The 23,465-nt window shown below is 39.1% G+C and overlaps 1 protein-coding gene across 5 annotated transcripts in view; it reads right to left on the bottom strand.

The window, feature by feature from the left end:
• The window catches only part of bcl9l (bcl9 like), a 69,845-nt gene that overhangs the window by 9,316 nt on the left and 37,064 nt on the right, over window positions 1-23,465 (bottom strand). For 4 of the 5 annotated variants that reach the window (XM_066684842.1, XM_066684845.1, XM_066684841.1 and 1 more), the window contains 2 exons: window positions 21,079-21,467; window positions 7,941-8,066 (listed from right to left, as the gene is read on the bottom strand). In XM_066684842.1, coding sequence (XP_066540939.1) covers window positions 7,941-8,066; window positions 21,079-21,388 — 436 coding nt within the window. In that variant the 5' untranslated portion in view covers window positions 21,389-21,467. The remainder of the gene's footprint in view (window positions 1-7,940; window positions 8,067-21,078; window positions 21,468-23,465) is intronic. The other variant, XM_066684844.1, reaches the window with a different exon arrangement.

The raw sequence follows: 23,465 nt of genomic DNA, 5'->3' as shown, positions 1-23,465 counted from the left end.
GTGTTTGTGTTTAGCTTTAGCAAGAGTACACAATATAACATGCCTCAAGTTCTATGGATTACTGTACACAAATGAGTCAGAGATAACGGCAACCCCCTCTGTGTAGATGTGGACGCTTTATTTAAGATTCATATGGTCCTTGGTTTAATGGGTAGTGTATAGGAGCTTTACATTATGCAGAGGTTCTGTTAACCTTCAAAGGAGGTGTGCTCAAAGAAGCTTAATTTTAAATGATACACTACTTTTAAAAGAATGGCTTGCTATTAGAATGGAACAGAACTGTAGGGAGTCAGTTAACATGTTCACCTTTATGCCGCTTTTCCATTGCATGGAAGGTACACGACTCGACATGCCTCGGCTCTTTAGCTTTTCCACCTGCAAGATATGGTGCTTTTTTTTAGTCCCTGCTCACCTATGGTTCCACCCAAGCCAAGTAGGTACTAAATCATGATGTGCAAATACTGCTGAGCAATGATTGGCCAGAGAGACCTGTCAAAAACGCAGAACTCCATGTCTAGTGTTCAGCTTTCATAGAAGAGTAGGAGACTGATGCTTTTCCACTACATGGTACCTACAGTTCTCGACTGGTCCCTGGTACCTGGATGGTTTTCCATTACAATGACTTCTCCCCGAAATGTAGATAGGGATGTCGCAAAACACCTTCCCTAACGGGAGCCGAAGGCTTTGGAAACCACAACAGCTGTGGCGGAATCGTTTAGCGTTGTTTTTGTGTTTTTTGGGACTGAGCACAGCTCTGCACATCAGTTCAGACAGATCAGTATAAGTTTTCCATTCCTTGCTGCACCGTCTAGGTCTCATTGCAGTCTTTCTTCAGCCACCAATCCAAGGAATGTTTGAACCTCTTCAAAAGACCATGGTGTCATTTTATGAACTGCTGTTGTGATTTGAATAAAAACAAAAAATGCGATCTCTGCTGTAACTTGGAGATTTTACTAATGGCGAATTTGTGCAGGATGTCTTCATTGGCTTGGAACCATATGGGGCAAGTACTAATTAAGTACTCTGTTCCAGGTAGAAAATTGGCACTGGAACAGCACCATATTTCTGCTCACTAACTACAAACCACTAAGGAGGGCTCAATTATTTATTGATACCCAGAACCTTGAAAACTCTCTTAGCCATTTAATAAAGGGTTAAACTAAATATATTTTTGACTCCCAAAATACAAAACCAATATTTTCAAATGAGGAATTTTCATGAACGTGAACATAAAATGCACCAATGATCAGTAAAAAATATATCAAATCAAATATTTTGATTACTGTTCCTTTAAAGATGATACATGTAAGTGACATGGTTCTGGATCTAATTGGCTGTGCTGTATTGTGCCACCATTTGCTTCAGGTTGTAGATTGAACATGTCAGTATACACTGTGGACAAATGTCTTCGGTCACCTACACAATACACCTACAGGAACTTTTATGACTCCATTCTAAATCCATAAACATTAAAATGGCTTCCCCCTTTGCAGCAATAACAGCTTCCAATCTTCTGGGGAGGCTTCCTATAAGATCCTGGAGTGTGTCTGTGAGAATTGTTGCCTAGTCACACAGAAGAGCATTTGTGAGGTCAGACACTGATGTACCAGTTAATTCCCAAGGGCTTCGATGGGGTTGAAATCAGTGCTCTGTGTGGGCCAGTCAAGGTCTTCCACTCTAAACACACTCAGTCATTCCTTTATAGACCTTGCTTTGTGCACAGGGGCACAGTCATGCTGGAACAGAAAAAGGCCTTCCCCAAACTGTTTTTTCACAATCTTGGAAGCATGGAGATGGAGAGAGCCTTCACTGGAATGAGGAGCCTAGATCAATCCCTGAAAACAACCTTAATGGCATTAATTATTTCTCCTCCACCAAACATTACAGCTGGCACAGTGCAGTAAGGCAGGTAACACTCTCCTGGTATTCATCAAACTCGTCCATTAGATAGAGTGCCAAATAGAGAAGTTTGATTCATCGCTCTACAGAGCATGTTTCAACTGCTCCAGAGTCCAGTGATGGCATGCTTTATAACATTCTATGCAATGTTTTTATTGTGTTTGACGATGTAAGGCTTGCATGCAGCTACTCAGACATCGAAACCCATGCCATGAAAATCCCAGTGCACACTTTTCTGAGGTTTGGAAATCTACAGTTATTGAGTCAGCAGAGTGTTGATGACATTTACACGCTGTTCGCCTCAGCATTTGGCAACCCCTGCTCTTTAACTTTACATGGTCTGCCTCTTCATAGCCGAGTTGCTGTGGTTCCTAAACAAATACACTTCAATAACGCCACTCACAGTTAACTTTGAAATATCCATGAGGGAAGACATTTCAAGAAATAATTGTTACAACAAAGGCATCCTCTTACAGTGCCACACTCAAATTCAGTGGGCTTTTTAGAAAGACCCATTCTTCCACAAATGTTTTTAAATGCAAACAGTCTTACTTGGTCTTATACATCTGTGATAACGGGACTGAATGAAACACGTAAAGTCCCAGAACAACCTAGAGTCCCAATGCTTTTATCCATAAAGTGTATGTAAATTTCATGATTGTAATGACATCAAATGACTACCAGCTATGGGCCTAATCTTGGTCTTAGATTAGAATTTCCCTATAAATAATAGGCAAGCACCAATCCTAAAATAGCAGCTAACAGGTAAGGAGTCAACTCCAACTATGTGCTGATTCAGATCTTCCTTCAGCTACAGCCTAAGGCATGAAGAATCTCACAGCCTTGATGCACCAAGTCTGCGTCAAAGAACTAGTGCCAGCCAAGGCTGTCTGATCACCTTCAGACCAGTCACGTCTTCTGTGAAAACCTGCACTTAAACACAGTGTAAAGACTACAAATGACAGCCAGTAAGCAGCAACTGAATGTGTCTGAATAGTGAATCTGTTTTAGGTGGTCTGCTGAAGTTGAAAGCTGAAGTTTCAAGCGAAGAACAGATGGAAAATGTCAGCCCTTTAATTTTCTGACTTCAGCTCCTCTGTAGTGTTGATTAGCTTGGCAGAGTTGACCAATCAAATAATGTTCTGTCACATTTTCCCTCCATCCTTGATTTTGATTGACCTATTGGACAAGGACTGACCACTGCCAAATAATGGGTGGCTAGTGATCACAGTAATGCCCGAAGCTTTGAAGTGTTTAATAATATAATCTTAATTTTTTCATTGTGATTAGCATGGGACAGCCAACATTCAAGATCATCACATAAAATAAAACCTTTTTTCTTTTTTTTCTCAGTTTTGTTGTTTAAAGTTTCACATTTGAGGTGGAGCACTATGTAATCTCGAATAATCACTTCTATGTGTGTCTGCATACATATACTAAAAATGTGAATATTCCTTTTCCCCAAGACATGCTATAACATTTACTAACTCGAAAAATTACACAGGACTAATATAACCTGTCCTTGTTTCTACGCTTGTTCTACCATGGAAATCTAATCTTGTCAGAGCAGTAGAGTAGATAGACTCTAGGAAATAAAAGAGCATGGGAGGCTCAAGTCTAAACCTTAGAAATTGAGAGTTTTTTTTCATTCATTCATTCATGTTCTGTATACACTTGCTCCAGATAAGGGTCATGGTGAGTCTTTAGCCTATCCAGAAGCATTGGTATCAAGACAGAACCAAATACTGGATGTGGCAACAGTCCATCAAAGGGCATTAAACACTCTCCCAGTCACTCACTCACTCACACACACACACAGACCTGTGGACAATATCACACATTCACCTGGTCACTCACCCACACCTGTTGAAATTTCACTCACTCACACTCATACCCGTGGACAACTGTACACACTCACCCAGTCACTAACTCACACCTGTGGGCAATTTCACACATTTACCCAGTCACTCACTCACACACACACACACAGACACCTGCTGACAATTTCACACATTTGCCCAGTCACTCACACCTGCTGACAATTTCACACATTTACCCAGTCACTTACACACACACACACCTGTTGACAATTTCACACACTCACTCAAACACGCACAAACACACCCAAACACACCTGTGGCCAATCTCTCACAGTCTGTCCACCTACCAACTGCTTTTGGACTGTGGTGAGAAACTGGAGCACCAGGAGGAAACGCATGCGCTCACATATTATGACGTGCATTTATGTATTTGCATGCTTAAAGATACATAATACATTTAGAAGAAGCTGATATTCCATTTCAGTGAGATGGCAAAGACCTTTCTCTGAAAGAAAGAAAGAAAGAAAGAAAGAAAGAAAGAAAGAAAGAAAGAAAGAAAGAAAGAAAGAAAGAAAGAAAGAAAGAAAGAAAGAAAGAAAGAAAGAAAGAAAGAAAGAAAGAAAGAAAGAAAGAAAGAAAGAAAGAAAGAAAGAAAGAAAGAAAGAAAGAAAGAAAGAAAGAAAGAAAGAAAGAAAATAAACAACACTCTCCTCCTCTATTTACACACACAAATGTGGTACGGATTGAAAGGAACCATATTTCACATATTTCAGTTCTGATTGTGTTTCTGTGATCTAATAAGCCAGAAATGAAATGGTAGTTTGAACACACTTGTTTAAAGGCGTAGTGCATGATTGTAAAACAAAAAACGTTCAGATGATATTTCGTCACCATTTGCTAGCCCTCCAGTCTGTTTGCGTTCTCAGAACCGGTCTAGTGTGTTTATAAAGCCCCAGTGTCTGCAAATGAGTAAAAAAGAAAACTGTCTCTGTCCAGTGTGCTATAGGCTTTCTCTGTTTCTCTCTCTGCTCATGGCAGAGGCATCTGGAGTTTTTTTCAGAGAACATAGAGAACTTCAAACTGCATTTTCCCACAATCGGAAATGTCCCCTTTAAGTCACATTTTGTAAGTCTATGCGAAACGTCAACACATCTTCCCAGGAAACTCAAATGCGTCATGTTTCTGCAGAAAGAACTGCAAGCTAAAGATAGTAATCATTTGTATTAGGTTTTGTTTAACATGTAGACAGTAATTATACATTTATAACCCTCAATTTTGTTGTTTATGGAACATTATGCTGCATAGACAACATTGAGTTCCCTTTTTAAAGGGCATGTTTATTTCAAATAGGTTAAGTAAAATGCGATTTAATGTAACGTTAGACCATTTAAGGTGGTCGTTAATATTAATGTTGGTGGCAGAATGTTACTAAGATCTGATTAACGTAGAATGACTTAATAATAATTTTAGCTGAGGGGTAAAAAGTGCTTGAATATAATTATAGCTCCATTTAAGATTGAACAGGTGGTGAATTTGAAATTCAAGCTAGAATGCTTTTTTTTTTTTTTTTCTTTTTTTTTTGTGTGCATACGACACAATATTGGATGTTAAAAAGAAACAAAATGACTAAATCTGCACATTTCTATATCCACACATTTTTACAAGAGTCCATTAGTCCATTAGCGTACTCCTTAGGCTTTAGGAGCACATGTGGTTCCCAATCTCACTTCCCCATCCTGTTTCCTCCAGCACCCCACCCCAATATCTTAGAATTAAATGAGGAGAAGTGAATGTATGTAATCTGACCAGTGCCCACACATTTTGTATATCACTGTATAATGAAATGAACATAAAGTTAGAGAAAAATCAATGGGTTTCATTAGTTCTCCTCTCGTTCCCTGTCTCAAAATAAAAACCATGCACTCCAGCTTGGTCTGATATTGAGCATTAGGCATGGTGGTAAAGACATTATATTCTGAGGTTGTGGTCACCAACTGACTCCAATAGGAACACTACGATCTGCCCTGAAGCCAGCAGCAGTGTAGTTTGTAGGGGCTCCAGGCTACGGGGAGAAAGAGTGTGATGATATCTTAATGTGGGTTTTCCTGTGCCCTCAGGGAGCTGTTGTATTTGTTTGCTTATATATTCAAATACCGCACACACACATATTGACTGTTAGGATGTAATGAGCATGTTTTTACATTTAAATTAGACTCAGTTCCCTCAAACGAGTACCACTGTCCTCCATGTTGTAGTGTTTTCCCTGTTATAACAAGCCAGCTTTGAAGGAAAGCCTTGCTAATTAGTTCATTATTTGCATATAGAGATAATACAATACCACAACTTTTTTTCTGATCCCGATACTAATATTAAAGCCTTAATACCCATCAGAGTTTTAACTGAAACACTACTACCACACAGGGAGAAATAAATAGTTAACAACATGGCGTAATATGAGCATTATGTATTTGGATTGAATTCATTTCTTTTTTGCTTTCCAATATCCAATCCAACATTTTCTGCCAATATCATCACAATAGTGATACCTAGTATGAGATCCGTGCCATGTCTAATCACAGTTGGAAAGTGGGGAATGTCCACACATAAGCTATATTTAGAAATCTTAAACATTAACAGATACACATTTAAATGTATTATTTTAAAAAAATAATGTTTAGTTTCCTTTAAAACAATTCTGTAAATGCAATATTTTACACTGTCATTGCTGATAAAGATAACAGATGGGACAAGACAAACAGCTCTTCTGGGATACTTTAAGGACGACTGTGTTGTATAAAGCTGTGAGTAAAGGATGTTACTGTGGTTGGTGGATTGCTGCGTCAGTCAGTGTCTACTCGCTCAATGCTACACCATCCTTGATCCCCATGGCTACGGTAAACAGGGAAACTTGCTAAATATGGTGTTTTAAGGCCACTTGATTAAAAATAAAGATAATAATAAACAGTGTCTCATTCTGCTTGTGCGTCTATGTTGCATTTTGCGATAGAACCTTTGAGAGGTGCAGAAAAGCTTGCTTCTCGTTGAAAGGCGCAGTTATTGAATCAGATTTTAAACCTCTTTAAACATTTATTGAGGTTTAATCACAAAAAACTCACAAAAAGTGTTATAAGTGTTACAAAAGAATATGAAAGACTATAATATACATAAGAAAATACTTCTATCAGAAAACCCACTGCAGCCCTAAAGAACATGTTTTCGGATCCACAGGGAATAAGGGTATGTTTTTTATTATTGGAATTTCTTTACTATAGGCTTTCTCTCAATCAGCTTCATTTGTAGAACTACTCGCCTTCTTAATGTGTTTGAGACGAGGACTGCATCTGAAATCGTGTACTTGAACAATACGTACTGAATTGGATCCAGTACGCACTGCCCAACCGTTAAATCAGTATGCTCTTTCAGCATGCAAGTGCGCAGTATCCGCACAACCTCGGATGCACTACATCCGCCATCTTACCAACGTCCTTTGACCTATGACATCACACCACCTACGATAAAAGTCCCTTTAGTCACTAAAAGCTGGGGCTCTTTCCCCCATGGATTCTAACTCCACACTGTGACACCATCTTGCAGTAGCTTGGAGAGAGAGGAATTTACCTCAGGCCTTATAACAGCTTTAAAAATGTGCAAGTAACGTTAATATCACTTTAAACAATAAGCAAAATGAGTTTGTGTATTTCGTACAGTTACTTATAACGTTACTTAATGTTGCCCATAATCATATTTTTTTTTTCATTTTTATTGCTTGATCATACACAAAAATCTGGCTTCCCTCTTTCCACCATTTTTCTTTCTAGACTCTGCAGCTTCAGTGGAATCGGGATTTTTCACGTAATGCTTGACGAATATGTATTCGAACACCCTAGTCATTCTTGCATACTGCTTTCGCATACTGTTCAGTATGGAAGTACTAGATTTCAGACACAGCCTTGGGTTGTGTAGAGGTAGGGGCTGGTACAGAGTTCTATGCAGTGAATAGCCCTATTCCACCAATGACTAATGAGAAGTTGTTGACTGGTACTGTATAAGACGATTTATTATTTAACTAATTATTAAAAGATGATTATGAATTGCACATAGAATGATTATGCTTCAGCCACTATAATCTTTCTAAAATTTCTTCTGGAAATACAGCCACTTGTAGGCACTAGTGTTAGTGAACAGACTAGTTCAGTGGCTTTAAGTGTGTGGAAAACTCACTGTGTGTAGCCGTGGGGGGTTTCTCCTCCTCCTCCTCACTCTCGGCCCCTGAGCACCACTCATCTCCACTGTAGGGCTGCTTCTTCTCCAGCACACATCGACGCTTGCTGCGCATCACCCCCTCCACTGGACACCAACGGCAAAACACACAAAAACACACACAAAGACAACCCCCCCCAAACCCTTAATGAAATATGAAATCGAAACTACACAATCTAAACAATATAATCTACAGCATGAACCATCAGAAACAGAAACACACAAACAGACACACCCTCCAAAGCAGTTTCACTCAAATCTGTATGAGAACAGTGGGGACATTCTGGAAAGGGGAATTCTGTCAATTATTCAAAAGTTCAGCATACTCTGATTAAGCAATCGGTTTAAGAGAGCTGGATTTAACTCAGTAATCTGATTTCTCTGCACATGTATACTCATGCCCTGATTACTTTCAGATTTCTCAGTCTGCGCATGCTTGCAAACATAACCAGACAGAGTGTAGAGCCATCTCAGGCTCATATCCTGAAGTTCTCTCGTTGTTCTGCAGCTGAAAATTCATTCAGCCACAACAGGAAGTTGATGTCACATCTTTCTGTGATATTATTGGCTGGCTTAAGCAGAAAACAGATTATTGCTGGGCTCATGTAATCTCAGAGTTTGCACAATATCTTATTTCTCAAGTGCATGTAAACGCTTTGATCAGATCACTCACAAAATCAGACACACACAATGTCTATATATTTTAAATACACTGCTCAAAAACAAACCTCCAACGTGTAAGACAACAGTACCCTGACTGCTGTTGGGTACCAGGATGCAATTCTCAGAGCAATAGTCAGACAATGTGGTGGGACTCTGAAGGGTACATATTCTGTACTTTTACTTAGGGAACCTGATTGTCCTATAAAAATTGTAGAATTTTAAGTTGCGTTGATTTCATACACCCAATTTCGTCTTCTCATAATGAAATCTTACAAATATTCACGCCTAGTTCTGGAAAAAATAAATGTAAAACCACTTTAAAACAACTGCTGTACCTGTAAAGGCACATTTACACTGTTTTTTTCTTTAATGTAATTTAATGACAGTAATGTACCTGTACTTTTCGCCTGTACTCTCAGAATTCTCCTGGCAACATAGGCTTTAGATTTTTTTTTTTTGCACTGTTACAAGCGTTCTAATGGGTTAAGTGCAATAAGTTTACATTTCAGCGCTTGGGAGTGTTTTTTTTAAATTTATTTTTCAAATCTTAATTTATCTTGTTACTCTTTCCACTATTTTGAACACATGAGGTGATAATGCCCTAAATGACAATAAATAAGAGATCATTTCATTACTATAAAACATAAGTATGTTAAAGTGTTTCATTTTGGGAGTGTAACCAAAATTATTTAAATTGATTATTTAAATTATTTGAATTTAAACATTGTATACTAAATGAACATTTTATTTTATAAATGGTGCCCTTTAAAAACAGTCACAGTGATACAAAAATTTTCATTGTGATAATATCAAAATTGATCAATACCAAAAAAAATTATAATTGTGATAAACTTTTTGGGCATATCGCCCACCTCTAATGTGTAGGCAGTTCCTAGATAATGAAGGCATTGATGCCACTGACTGGCCTTCTTCTCAGGAGCATGCCCAGCTGTTGTGTGGAGTGTATACAGCCATGTGAGAGCTAGCCACTACTGAGCAACATTATGAGTGGGCAGGATTAAACTCACACAAATTTGATCAACTTATGATTTCAGTTTTAACTTTGATTTTCAGTTATTTTGAACCCAGCCCTCATCAGTTGATGATTTAGGTTTCCTCAATCCATGGCTGAGGTGTTCCTAAGCAAGGCACCTTACACCCAACTGCTCCCTGGGCACTGTGGATGGCTTCCCGCTGCTCGGGATGTGTGTATTCATTGGCCCTAGAGCAGTAGCGTGTGTGTGTGTGTGTTTATGTGTGTGTTTGTTCCAAAGATGGGTTAAATGCAGAAAACACATTTTATTGTACATTCATTCATTCATTGTCTGTAACTGCTTATCCAGTTCAGGGTCACGGTGGGTGAGCCTACTTGGAATCATTGTGCGCAAGGCAGGAATACACCCTTGGGTAGGGCGCCACTCACACCTACGGACACTTTTGAGTCTCCAATCCACCTACCAATGTGTGTTTTTGGACTGTGGGAGGAAACAGGAGCACCCGGAGGAAACCCACTCGGACACGGAGAACACACCACACTCCTCACAGACAGTCACCCGGAGGAAACCCACGCAGACACAGGGAGAACATACCACATTCCTCACAGACAGTCACCCGGAGGAAACCCACGCAGACACAGGGAGAACATACCACATTCCTCACAGACAGTCACCCGGAGGAAACCCAAGCAGACACAGGGAGAACACACCAAACTCCTCACAGACAGTCACCCGGAGGGGGACTGGTCCCTGGAGCTGTGTGACTGTGACACTACCTGCTGCGCCACCGTGCTGCCCAATTACTAGTAATAGTAATTTAGTAGTCTCTAAAAATCTTAAAATGTAAGATAAGGTTACAGGGTTATTTATACATATTCACATAATGAAATACAAAATGAATCCTTAATGCTGAAAAGAATTTTGATTCTGTAACTTTCTCTAGTTAATCTTAAATGCTGATTCAGTGTCCAGCCATGTCTTGGCAATTGAATTATGCAGAAATTTTGAAAAGACTCTGGAATTCCCCTTTTACAATATTCTAACATACCCCACATATTTGGTTTATGAAAGTGCCTATATTATAAGCTCTCAGTCATTCTATATGTGCATTTATGGCGAATTTCAATGTGTATATATTCATAAATTTGAAGACAACTCTTCTAATTAGTTAATATAGGCTAGTTATTTTACAATGCACCGACTGCTGACACTGGTATTCAGTAGCACCCACTGCTTGATGTGCTCTGGAGCATCTGTAAAGTGTTCTCAGAACAGTAGTAGAGGTTCTCACAGCAACAACTCCTTATTAATATTCTTGATTTTACAATAAATATTAGTGTCCCTAAGTGCTTGTACATATAACAAAATGCAAATACTACGTCTTTTAGGTGTACATAACTAACAATTTGAACACATATGGACATACAATAAACGTACATTAATTCACGATACTTAATACTGTAATAAACTTTAAAATAAAATCACAATCATTAAATAATTATAATAAGAAGAAACAAGAATTAGCATTAACAAGCTTTTTTTTAGAATTTTAGAAAATCCTAAAATAATGGTAATTCTTGTTTCTATCCTTAATAATTAATTGTGACTTTATTTAATCAGTTAATAATGCTTATTACTTTCTTATTATTTAATACTGCCTTAAGTACTCCTAATGTACCCTTACTGTAAAATGTTGCAGGATAATAAAGACAATATGGACTATTGCCAATACAAAAACACAGGCATTTGGTTTTTGTTCATGTTAGAATATGCCCCAAAGGGGTGTAACCAGCAAGGCATTGGAGCGGGAATATTCCAGACTGTGTGTGAGATATTTACAGAGGCGGTATGAGGAGAAAAACATCTTTAAATATCTCACAACCTTGAATACCAGACAAAATATGAGACTGAGAGACAAAGAGAGCGCGAGAGAGAGAGAGAGGGGGGGGGGTGAGAGAGAGAGAGAGAGAGAGAGAGAGAGAGGTTAGCTTGTGGTGTCGCTAGCCTGTGAACGCAGTGTCGGCAGTGAGCAGAGATAAAGAGCTGACCTTTTCTGCATCCTCTTTTGTTCCCAGCAGACATCAGTTTACGTAAATGAGTGAGTCAGCTCTTGTGCTCCCTCTCTCACACACTCACACACACACACACACACACACACGTGTGTGCTTTAATCATTGGCCCTGTCCAGGTGTGGGGGTAGAGTGGTTTGAAGTGGCAGGGTGACTTGCATTTCATTTGAATCTGTATTTGTTTGTTTTTCTGCAGGGCGAGAGAGAGAGAGAGAGAGAGAGAGAGAGAGAGAGAGAGAGAGAGAGAGAGAGAGAGATGAGAATCAGGTTGAGTGATGAGACAGAGGGAGAGATGATCTGTTTAAAAAAAATAAAATAAAAAAAATAAAAAAAAAAACACAACAGTAGGTAGCTAGAGAAAAGAGAATGAGTGAATGAGAGAAGGATATAAAGGGAGGAATCTGGATCTGCATCAACACTCAAACACTTCCAAAAATGATCATCTGTGAATACAATTCATTTCTGCATGCACAACTACAAGGTATGCAAAGAAGAAACCATGTATTAAATGGATCAAAGGAATCAAAACCTGAAATTTGAAGAGCCAGGATCCAGGATGCTATGGGAGTGCATTAGAGCACATGACATTGGTGACTTGAACATCTGTGAAGGCACTGTTAATGCTAAATGATATATACAGGATTTGAAGCAACATACTGCTATCCAACCTCTTGCTTATTTAAGTAAGACAAGACCAATCCACATTCTGCATAGATTACAACAGCATGGCTCTTTAGTAACACAGACTGGGTGCTAAACTAGTCCTGACCTGTTACCAGTTGAAAAACAACTGGTGCATTATGAAATGAAATACAATATAACAGATACCTCAAGTTACTTAGCAGCCAAAATCCTATAACAAGCAAGAATGGGAAAACTCTTAACTTTTTCAAAGCTACAGTAATCTGGGTCAGTCAAAAATATATAAATAAATAAAAGGAGATATGAAAGTCTTGTCTAAATTTTTGACCTTAAGAAGTAACAAAAGACACCAAATGCATCAATTAATCAATGAAATCGCAACTACAACCATTTATCAATAATCTAGTGTTTTTTATCTAATATCTAAATACAGCTTCTACAATCATTCTATAAGACAAGTGGTTGATGTGTAGTGGGCCACACCGCTAACATCAATGCAGCAGACTAAGAAGTAGGAGTCCCTGGATAGGACACCCAACACTACAGTTATATACCAAATCTTATTACAGTCAGGCTAAAAAATATAACGCAACAACCCCAGGAACAATCCTCTGATGAAATAGCTGTGGGTTTAATGTGAGTCTGGGAAACCAGCCCTAGAAAATTAAGGCTAACACTAGGCTTAAAAAGAGTTTTCAATCAGAATTTGCCACTGCCACAGAAATTTGATAAAAGACTATGCTTAGAGATGCCGTTCACAAAGATGTTTTCACACCATTTGCTGCTCTCCAGTCTGTTTGAATGCTTGAAACAGGTCTAATTTGTTTATGAAGCCCTAGTGTCTGTAAATGAGTAGGGTATGCTAGGCTTTCTCCCTCTACTCACAGCAGAGGTTGTTATCTGGTTGTTATTAAAAGGCTCCAAACGTTGAAAAACATGAACCAAGATGTTGACTGTGCTCTATTCCTGCTGCATAGGTGGGTAATTTATTCATTCATTTTTCTGTAACCACTTAACCCGTTCAGGGAGCCCACCCGTAATCACACCCTGGAGGGGGCGCCTGTCCTTCGCAGGGACACTTTTCAGTTGGCAACCCACCCACCAACGTGTATTTTTGGATCGTGGGAGGAAACCAGAGCACCCAGAGGAAACCCACAAGGACACTGGGATAACACAACTCCTCACAGTTAGTCACCCAGAGCATGGTTTGAACCCACAACCCCAGGACCCTGGAGCTGTGTAACAGCGACTCTACATGTTACGCCACAGTGCCACCTTTAGGTGGGTTATATTGACTTACTTTTGCTGCAGATAGAACTGACTCTAAATTTGTGTGCGCCATAACTGCGTGAAAATAAACACTAACGCAAAGCGTTTTTGTGGTGACTGAAAATTAAAACATTTTTACATTTGAAAATAAAAACTTACAGACAAGTTCAACTTCAGGCGCGAACAAACAAACAGTTTTTTTTTCCTTCAAACTTAACGTTCCAAATTAAAAAGACGTGGAGAATTGAGCATAAACAAACCAGAGAGAACAGTGTTTCCCCACAATCGTAGATGTTGCCTTTAATTCATCTGGAAATCTGGCTCGGTGCTGTCTGTAAATAGGCAGCATTCGAAAACCAGGGTCTCCTTTGAAAGTCCAGGATTAGGTTAAAGCACAGACTGGGAAACAAACAGTAAATGTCCTGGAAATGTATTTAATTTGCTTTAACGTGCAAAACAGATCTGGTCATCCAAATCAATTGTTACCAAATATGGTAATGTCAGTAAAGCTTCCTGGATTGAATGGCACTGGGAGGTTGAGAGGTGGGGTGAGGTGGGATGGTGGTGAATGAATGAGTAAGAAGGGGAACAAATGAGTGAATTACAAATTAAGAAGTGAGAGAGAGAGAGAGACAGAGAGAGAGAGAGAATACACATTGAATTCAAAAGACTAAAAGACTGGCTTTCCAGCCTTCACATTCATTTTCTTTCACTCCACACCTCCGGCTTGCTACCTCCTACCTGCTACCTTTCATTCAGTTATGAACCAGAGAATAATGTGTTGTGAATGAAAGTGTGTGTGTGTGTGTGCGCGTACAAAAGGAGTTTCAATGCTATTACCGGTAGATGAATCAGTTTCACAAAATAACATTATTGCCAGTCATTTCCAACTGATTTCACTCTCGTTCTCGCACACGATCGCACAAGCACAAGCATACTAAACTCCACCAAGCAAACGCAAATAACACAATGAAGCAAACAAATGCAAATTGGAAAGTGAAACACCACACACTCGCACACACAAGTGTGCAAATACACACACAGAGCACTCGAAGAGCCGCCCACACTTGAGTGAAAAGAAAAGCACACCCACAGACTTGAGGAAGAGCAGATATGTACCCTCTTCATACATCAGCCACACACTGTTCAGATGAACAAGTGTGTAGGAGTACGTGTGTGTGTGTGAGACACACACTGATATACAGGAACTTGTTGCATATGTCAGTCTCCTTTCCGGTCCCTCTACCCACTCTCTTCTGTATCCTGTCCTGTGCACTCCCACTAAACCACACTATGTAGTCAAATGTTTGTGGACACTAGGGATGGGCAGGATCCAACGTCTCAAAATATTAACACTGTATATGGTAATACTGAGTGGGAGGGGAGTGGCGGTGCTTTGTGCGGCTTACTTTTAAATCAATCACAAAATCCATGGGTTTCGCCTGATGTCACTGTGTATAGCTGCCATATTGGGTACATACCCTTTACTCGAACACACAACTCCAATGAAAAATAAATAAATAAATAAACATATTTTAATGTATTATTATTTATTTCTATGTTCAAATTAAAGAAATACAAGTATGGATCCCTGTGTCATTTATCTGTGTCACATTAGTAAACAGAGCTCTGCTCCTCTGTCAGTCAATAGAGGAGCACAGGCTGTGTCTCAAATAGCGTTATATTCCCTACATAGTCCACGTGACAGATAAAATTCAAAATTAGCTCACTAAAATTATTTTCATCATACAAAGCACTAAGTGGGTTCAGAGACAATTAATTCATGACTAGTCTCACATTGTCAGACTCTCTAGGGACAGTCTGGTGCCTTTTGCCACGTAACGTGGCAAGGGTAGCTGACAGAATCCCGACAGTGTGGCCAGGTTAGTGCACTGTAAGTATCAGACACCCTGTCAACTTGTGGGCGGAGCATCTGTGGCTGAGATTATTTCATGACCAACACTGTGCTCTACGGAAGACGTGGCTTGTGTCTGTAGTCTCTTACACAATAAAACAAAATACAAATGAAATAATAGGTTCTGATTACTGAATAACAGATCAGAAGGGCAGAGACTGACATGCTAACAGTTTTCCATTAGCTCTTATGACAAAAATGCTAATGTGGCTAACAAAAGATAACAGTCTTTTTCTCCTCATCATGCAAAACAGTGGGATACTTTACCGCCCTGATGCAAAGGGACAGCGGGATTCTCCGTGTTGTGAGACTCTCTCCAGTGCAAGGAGAGGAGCTGTATAAAAGGTGAATGTATCTATCTTTCCCATCTGTTTACATTCTGCTGTCTGAATCCAGACACTTTGTCCCCAATATTTGAATTAACGTCTACTAAATTTAAAAGATTAAATTAACAATAGCTTAAAATAGATGTTACACTTTAAAACATATTAACATCTAAAATTATGGAATGGTGGCATGGTGGCGGAGCAGGTTGTGCCGCAGTCACACAGCTCCAGGGACCTGGACATTGTGGGTTCAAGTCCCTCTCTGGGTGACTGTCTGTGAGGAGTTTGGTGTGTTCTCCTCGTGGGTTTCCTCTGGGTGCTCTTTATCATTGGACATAAGCATGTAACCTTACTTCTCATGACAAAATCTGACCTAGTAGATTTTTTTAATACCTAGTTTAAAGGCATCCCAGAATTTCTCCCCTCATTTCTCTCTCTCTTTCTCAAAGACACAATAAAACAAGCTGCCTGAACTTTGAGGATATTACAGGGTCTCACACAGAAAAACACACACATTCTCATACACAAAGATACACACAAAGGTCAGGACATTTCTAAAAACAGCTAGTTTCATCTTTCTGCTTAAGTCTTTTCCAGTTGAAAGGGGAATTACTGCAGAATGGCCTTTCAAGTTAAGGGCTGCTGAAAGATACAAAGATAAGAGCGTGTGTGTGTTTGTGTGTTCAGGCATTCTCACGTCAGTTTGCAGGATTGAGGTGTACATATGTATGTGCATACGTCTGCTATACTTGTGGCCCTTGTTTCTACTGCTCCACTGGGAACTACAACTGAAGGTATCTATTTATGATGACAGATTGTCAACAGCATATTAAAGACTAAACAAAAAAAATAATATAGCAAAAATATTTCACTTTGTAAGTGAGGCAAGGTTCAGGATAATGTTTAGGGTTAAAGGAGCAAACGTTATTATTTAAGAAAGTGATTATTTATTATTATTAATTCCTTTCACTTCTGTGCAGCTCACATTGCTCTGTAGTCCCTGACTGAACTGGTTTATGCTGTGGGTCTGCCACATGGCATTGGCCATATTTAAAATAGATCTGTTTCAGAATCCCTGATACTTCCAGGCCTCTAGGTGTCGATATAGATGAGTCAGAATGTGGAGAATCATGAGAGAAATTGACTCATTTAAGCTTAGATGTGTTTGTTACCTATTCTCTATATACAAAACATATACAGAAACCTATTCATCTGAGGAAATTCTGATATTTAAAATGGGGACATATTAAAAAAAAAAGAAAATAAAAAAAAACACTCTTCAGTGCATTAGGACATTAGAGCATGTCCAGTGCAGACAGTAGTGATTCCTGACAAATCTCTCAGGGCGGCAATGGTAGCGATAGCCCTCCCGGAACCCATAGAGAATGAACTGAAGGCTCTGCAGCTTGAAAATAAGAGCCTTAACAAGGAGTCAGGGATGATATTGCATGATGCTGAAATAGAAGCACAATTGTACTGAACAATGATCAATGTACTGAATCAATAATCTAACAATGATTGGACTGTGATACTCAGAGGCAAGACAGACCATCTGACAGAGTTAACCATTTGGTTAATATTATGGTAGAACAAGAGGAAAAAAATTCCTCCCTTTCCCTTTTGGTGGTGCGCTGTCCTAACGCCCTAATGAACAAACTGCACATAAGTGCAGATACTTTAGAATTGGACCGCCTCCGCATCCGAGTCCCTCCAATCAAAGTACGAGACCTACATTTATTGAGTGTAAAGACAAGGGTAAATGAGTACTAACTAAACACGACAAGCGTGGAGTCATTCGTTCTGATTAAACAAGGCAACAACGAGAATAGTGAAGAAAGAGAATCAACTAAAAATGGCTAAAAAACAGTGCTTCTACTCACTCACTAAAGTTGGGCTCTGATAATGAAGTCAGTTGTGCCTCATTCTCATTTAAAAGAACAGGTGCTGAAACCTTTCATTCTGACCAGAGCTGTTTAGACAGGGTAAGAACGGTGCTCTGTTGCTGGATACTTTCATTAAGATCCCAGGGAACTGCAATAACTTGTGGGAAAGGGAAAAATATGCCCCCTTTAAAGAACCCACAGTTATTATTTAACTGATATAAGATAAAAGATAAAAATATAAAAATAAAATATCAAGCATGTCTGTAGTATAACTGTCTAAAGAACTGTCTAACTGTTTAAAGAAAAAATTTGGTCACTTCAAAAGACCCTTTCACTTTTGTGTATCCTCTGTTTTGTGTTGAGGGGAACAATATCAGAACGGCACTGGATAGCCAACTGCTGACTAGAAATAAAAGCTAAAAACAATGTGTTCTGCAGTGAGGTTGTTTGTATGTCAGTGGTCATGCCACAATCAAGCACTGTGTGATCTGAATGGTCAACAGAGACATAGTTTTTTCATATATATATTTTTTTCTTTTTTCTTTACAATGAATTACAACGAATGTTATATCAGCTGTCACATAAACCCCAAGGCGTCGAACCTACGCCGTAGGGCACACATCGAACCAAACACTACACCGTAGCTGCCTGACTTGTACATCTCCAGAAATATAACTAACTGCGTCGCCTCAACATGGACCGCAATGACTTTGATTGGTCCACAGTCAGACAAATATGGATAAAGTTGAACTGAGGAAGTCCAAAAATATGACCTCCTCCATACTACAGAAACTGCAGGCAGCAGCAAATTCACCTCCAGAGATTTCCACAGACATTTGTTTCGATGTCACAGAATGAATAAAAAGTTAAACAAAGGAAAAATACAGATTAAAAAAATAATAAAAATTACACATAAATAAACACATGGGGAAAATGTGCCTGCCCTCCTCCAAAAGTTCAGTTTCTGCAGAGCTGAGCCAAGATTAGCATTGACAGAGGCTCTATTCTCCCTATCACCGCTCAGTGAAACATCAAGATAATACTGCAGGTGTAATTTTAAGGTAAAAAAAATATTAAGTAGTTTTTTAAGCTCTCAGTTTTGTCTTCATAGTTGCAAATAGGCCTACGGTTTGAGCTTTTCTCATTTCTGCAATTCTGAGCTACCTGCCTCTTAAATACGGTTTTAGTTTTTTTGACATTTTGCCTGATATTCGGTTTTGATATTTGGATTTGCCTTGTGGACTAGTTTATCTTGCTGCACTAATATTTAGGTATTGGAACATTTCTGGTTTTGACCTTGCTTCAAGTATTTTGTTAAATTACACTGTAAATTGTTAAACACTGTTAAATAAACCTGATTTGGTTTGGATTGATTAATGACACCTACAGATCCGTAAACCATGTAATATGAATCAATAGTAGACACTGCTGCCTCTAACTAAACAGTACAAACCATTTTGTTGATTTATAATGGTCCTAAGAATAAAACTAGTGATTATTACGGTCACAAATATGCAAAACAGTCCAAATTCTTCCTGAAAAAAATCTGCCGTATTACTTAGTTTTAGGTGGAGACATTGAGGCTCACATGTTTTAGCACTCCGACTGTATCCATCCATCTCCTGGCAACGGTGCTGTGCAGAGAGCCGTGCGGAGCCGGGGGTATTTGTTTGGACATGTTACAGTTTTACCCACAAATAAACTAACAGCAGATTTTCATAATGTAGTGAATATTTGACTTTGAAATGTAGTGGACTAAAAGTAAAAAGTTGCCCAAAAGGAAAATATTCAGTAATATTCACTGCCAACTACAGAGCACATTACCCAGTCTTAACAGCCATGTTCAGAATGACAGCTTTCAGCTCTTGTCTCTTTAAATGATAATGAGCCACAGATGACTTCAGCAGAAGGCATCCAGCAGTGAGAAGCAAGGAGTAGAAGCTCTTGGTTTATAATTATCTTTGCTTTGTTCTGTTTCTTCTGTTTTGGACATATTTAATAAACTTTCTTATTTTCCGCAATATTTAGGCCCTGTCCACATGGATCTGGATATTTTAAAAATGGAGGTTTGTTTTATTTATTCCTGTCTAGAAAATAGTTGTATTATCATATCAATCCAGTAGGGGGCCATAGTACATCTTAAAGAAAGACATCAAAACACCAAAAAGCATGAGAAAGAACACAGAGGTTTAATCCCAGATCACTCCATACTCCCTATGTAGTGCACTACATAAAATTAATTAAATTACTGAATCTAGATCTCAATAGTGCATTATATATTTCTAATACAACAACATTTATACTTATTGATATGCAGGAATCTGTAATTGTGTGAAATCTGAATGTATACGTTGTAGATTTTTCAACCCCTCAGTGTCACTGCTGGACTGAGAATAGTCCACCATCCAAAAATATCCAGCCAACCACATCCGTTGTTCACTGTTGCAAAGACTAGAGGACGACCAACACAAACTGTGCAGAAGCAGATGAGCTACTGTCTCTGACTGTACATCTACAAGGTGGGCCAACAAGTTAGGTGTGCCTAACAGAGTAGACAGTAAGTGAACAAAGTATTTAAAAATTCCAGAAGCACTGCTATGCCTGATCCATTCATACCATTGCAACACACATTAGGACATCACGACCACGTCAGTCTCACCGCAGCGCTGAGAATGAACAACCACCCAAATCCATCCATCCATCCATTATCTGTAACCGCTTAGGGTCGCGGGGGGTCCAGAGCCTACCTGGAATCATCGGGCGCAAGGCGGGAATACACCCTGGAGGGGACGCCAGTCCTTCACAGGGCAACACAGACACACACACACACATTCACTCACACACTCACACCTACGGACACTTTCGAGTCGCCAATCCACCTGCAACGTGTGTTTTTGGACTGTGGGAGGAAACCGGAGCACCCGGAGGAAACCCACGCGGACACGGGGAGAACACACCAACTCCTCACAGACAGTCACCCGGAGCGGGAACCGAACCCACAACCTCCAGGTCCCTGGAGCTGTGTGACTGCGACACTACCTGCTGCACCACCGTGCCGCCAACCACCCAACAACAATTGAAGAACATAGTAAACAGAGATCAATCAATATATGCAGAGCAACAGATGACGTACAATCTGTAACTGTAGAGTTGAGAGAATGGACAGTGAGTTCAAAAAGAAAAAAAGAGGGAGGTCAGAAAATTCTGATTTTGGATATTTTAAACATGGCCATCCCCATGAACTGGACCCACCATTTAGAGCATAATAAAAACTGAGCTGCACAGTATAAAAACATGGAGATAAGGCTCTGTGTGTGTGTGTGTGAGAGAGACAAACCTTTAGCATCTGTCTCCAGCGCTGGTGTGAGTGTCTCTCTCTGGTCTGCTGCATCCATAGAGATGCTCCTTTCTCTTTTGGCCTTAGTCTTCATCATGGCACCCACCCCAACACTACCACCTGATTGGCCGACACTCTTCATCCCAGGGTTGCCTGGAGAGATCTGATTGGCTTTGACTCCATGGTTCCCTGGCCCGCTGCCCTTTGACCCCAGGTTGCCAGCAGGCCCTTGTTGCTGCTGCTGCTGTTGATTCACACTGGGGATCTGCGATTGCTTCCCATGATTGGTCAGTTTATTTTCAGGGTGCATTTGATTGGTTGATGAAGTGGAGGAAGCCGTGGGGAGGGCGGAGTTACACAATAAGTCGTGTCTGTCAGTGAGCCCTGCACTGAGAGAGAGAGAGAGAGAGTGTGTCAAACATTCTTTTACACAACGGATTTCATTAGGAGACCATCTGTCTGTTTTCTGATGCAAAAAGAAGGGCTACAACAGTCACTGCAGTACCACAGTATCATGCCAACTTCACTGTTGGACACCAATTTTCTTGGAAAACATACTACCATTCAAAAGTTTGGAATCACTTTTAAATGTATATGAAATTAGTACAGACACAAATAAAATTATTCAAATATATGCTAATATTACAGACTTTCTAAAATAGATTTAGGAAGCTGTCAAAATAAATAAATGTTCAATAACAAGATGATCTGTAACTTGACTAATAATCTGAATAATTGTGTAGCATCAAGAATGAACTTACAATAACATTAATATCCAGAATACTTCATTTATATCACTGCTGTCCATATATCCATTTGCATTTTTGTCCATTTTTAGTTTACTGTAACATTTGATAACAGCAACTGTCCTTTAAGATATACGGACCAATAAAAATGCTCCAAGATTACTAATAAAATCTTTTTACATTGCATTTCATTAAAAATTAGGGTGGTTTTTTCCTTCTCATGTAAAGTTACTATTTTGTTTTCTTTGGCTAGCGATGGTATCTGAGTTGAACAAATCACTGTTCAGAAAGCTGCTCATAGGAAACAATGCCATATCAAATTACTGTAAATTACTAGGATTACATCAGACATATCCATCAAAACTGTACTTAAATAGAACTCCAGTAAATGTAACTAGTCACTACCCACCTCTGGCTGGCTGCTGCCTGGAGAAATTTCAACCTCATTTGCATAAAACACCCCTAAATCCCTACACGCCACTTGAGGTGCATTTCCCACCATAATACACATGGTAAAAGGCTACTTGTAGATGTGTGTGTTTGTATGTGTATCAGTGACCTTCTAGACTGTTGGTTCTCAGTGTCTCTCCCACCAACTATTTACCACACAGTCCTCAATCAGAGATCAAAGTCACTGCCACTGACACAATGTCCCTGATGATGAAGGAGATGAATAATGAGAGAGATGGGGGAGGGAGATGTTTTGTATAGAACCTCTGTTTTCCTCCTGTACTTTCCTACATCTGTTGAGTAAAACAGTAACTGAGAGAATTATTTCATTTCAGATTATTATTTCATAGATATATTATTGTAGCTGAAAACTCAAAACCTAGAATAAAACAGATAGAAAATCTCTACAAAATGCATGAGACATTTTGGCCTTAACGGGGTTGTATGTGTCCTGTAAGAAAGTCAGCTGAATAAAATAATCATAATTAACTGCATTGTTGTTCTCTAGTGAACTGCAAATAAATGCTATTTTTTGATTTGCTAACAACTGACCCTGAATATTGTATTTCCTTTTTAAAAAGTGTATTTAGTTATAGACATAAGTGGACAAAATTAGCATTGTCAGAATTTATTTATTCCTTTCAGTAGGTCAGTAACATTTTGTTTAATGTGTCTCATTTTTGTCCGGCTTACTGTTGAGGATGTCTATGAGGGTACTCATACTAGGCAATCAGAAAGTTAATAGAAATCAACAGTGAGAACTTCTAATCAATGCAATAGTGCCTATATCAATTATAATTATTAAGACAATTATAATTTGTAAGATAATTCAGGTTCGTCACTTTTTGGGCATTCTCTTAATAAGTCACAGATTGTATGTTTATGTACTTTAAAACATACTACCCTTTAAAACCACACTACCGTGCATGTAGTCATGTGATTCTGCTTCATCCAATCTGCCACATGAAAACAACATTGAAGAGAATCTAAACACAGAGGCCGACAGAACAGCTCAAGCATCTTGAACCAAAGAAAAATGTTGTGTCTGTGGTCAGGCTGTGTTTTGACTTTAGTGAAGATGACAATGAATATAAAAAGTCAAATGTAAACACTGAGGAAAAAAAAATCAAAGTTAATCCACCAGTCTGTTTCAACACTTGAAGCACAATCACATCACCAAATTTGAACAGT

Source organism: Hoplias malabaricus, chromosome 11 (genome assembly GCF_029633855.1).
Source record: "Hoplias malabaricus isolate fHopMal1 chromosome 11, fHopMal1.hap1, whole genome shotgun sequence".
NCBI lineage: Eukaryota > Metazoa > Chordata > Actinopteri > Characiformes > Erythrinidae > Hoplias > Hoplias malabaricus.
The sequence above is the reverse complement of the archived record's forward strand: the minus strand, read 5'-3'. Positions and strand labels throughout refer to the sequence as shown.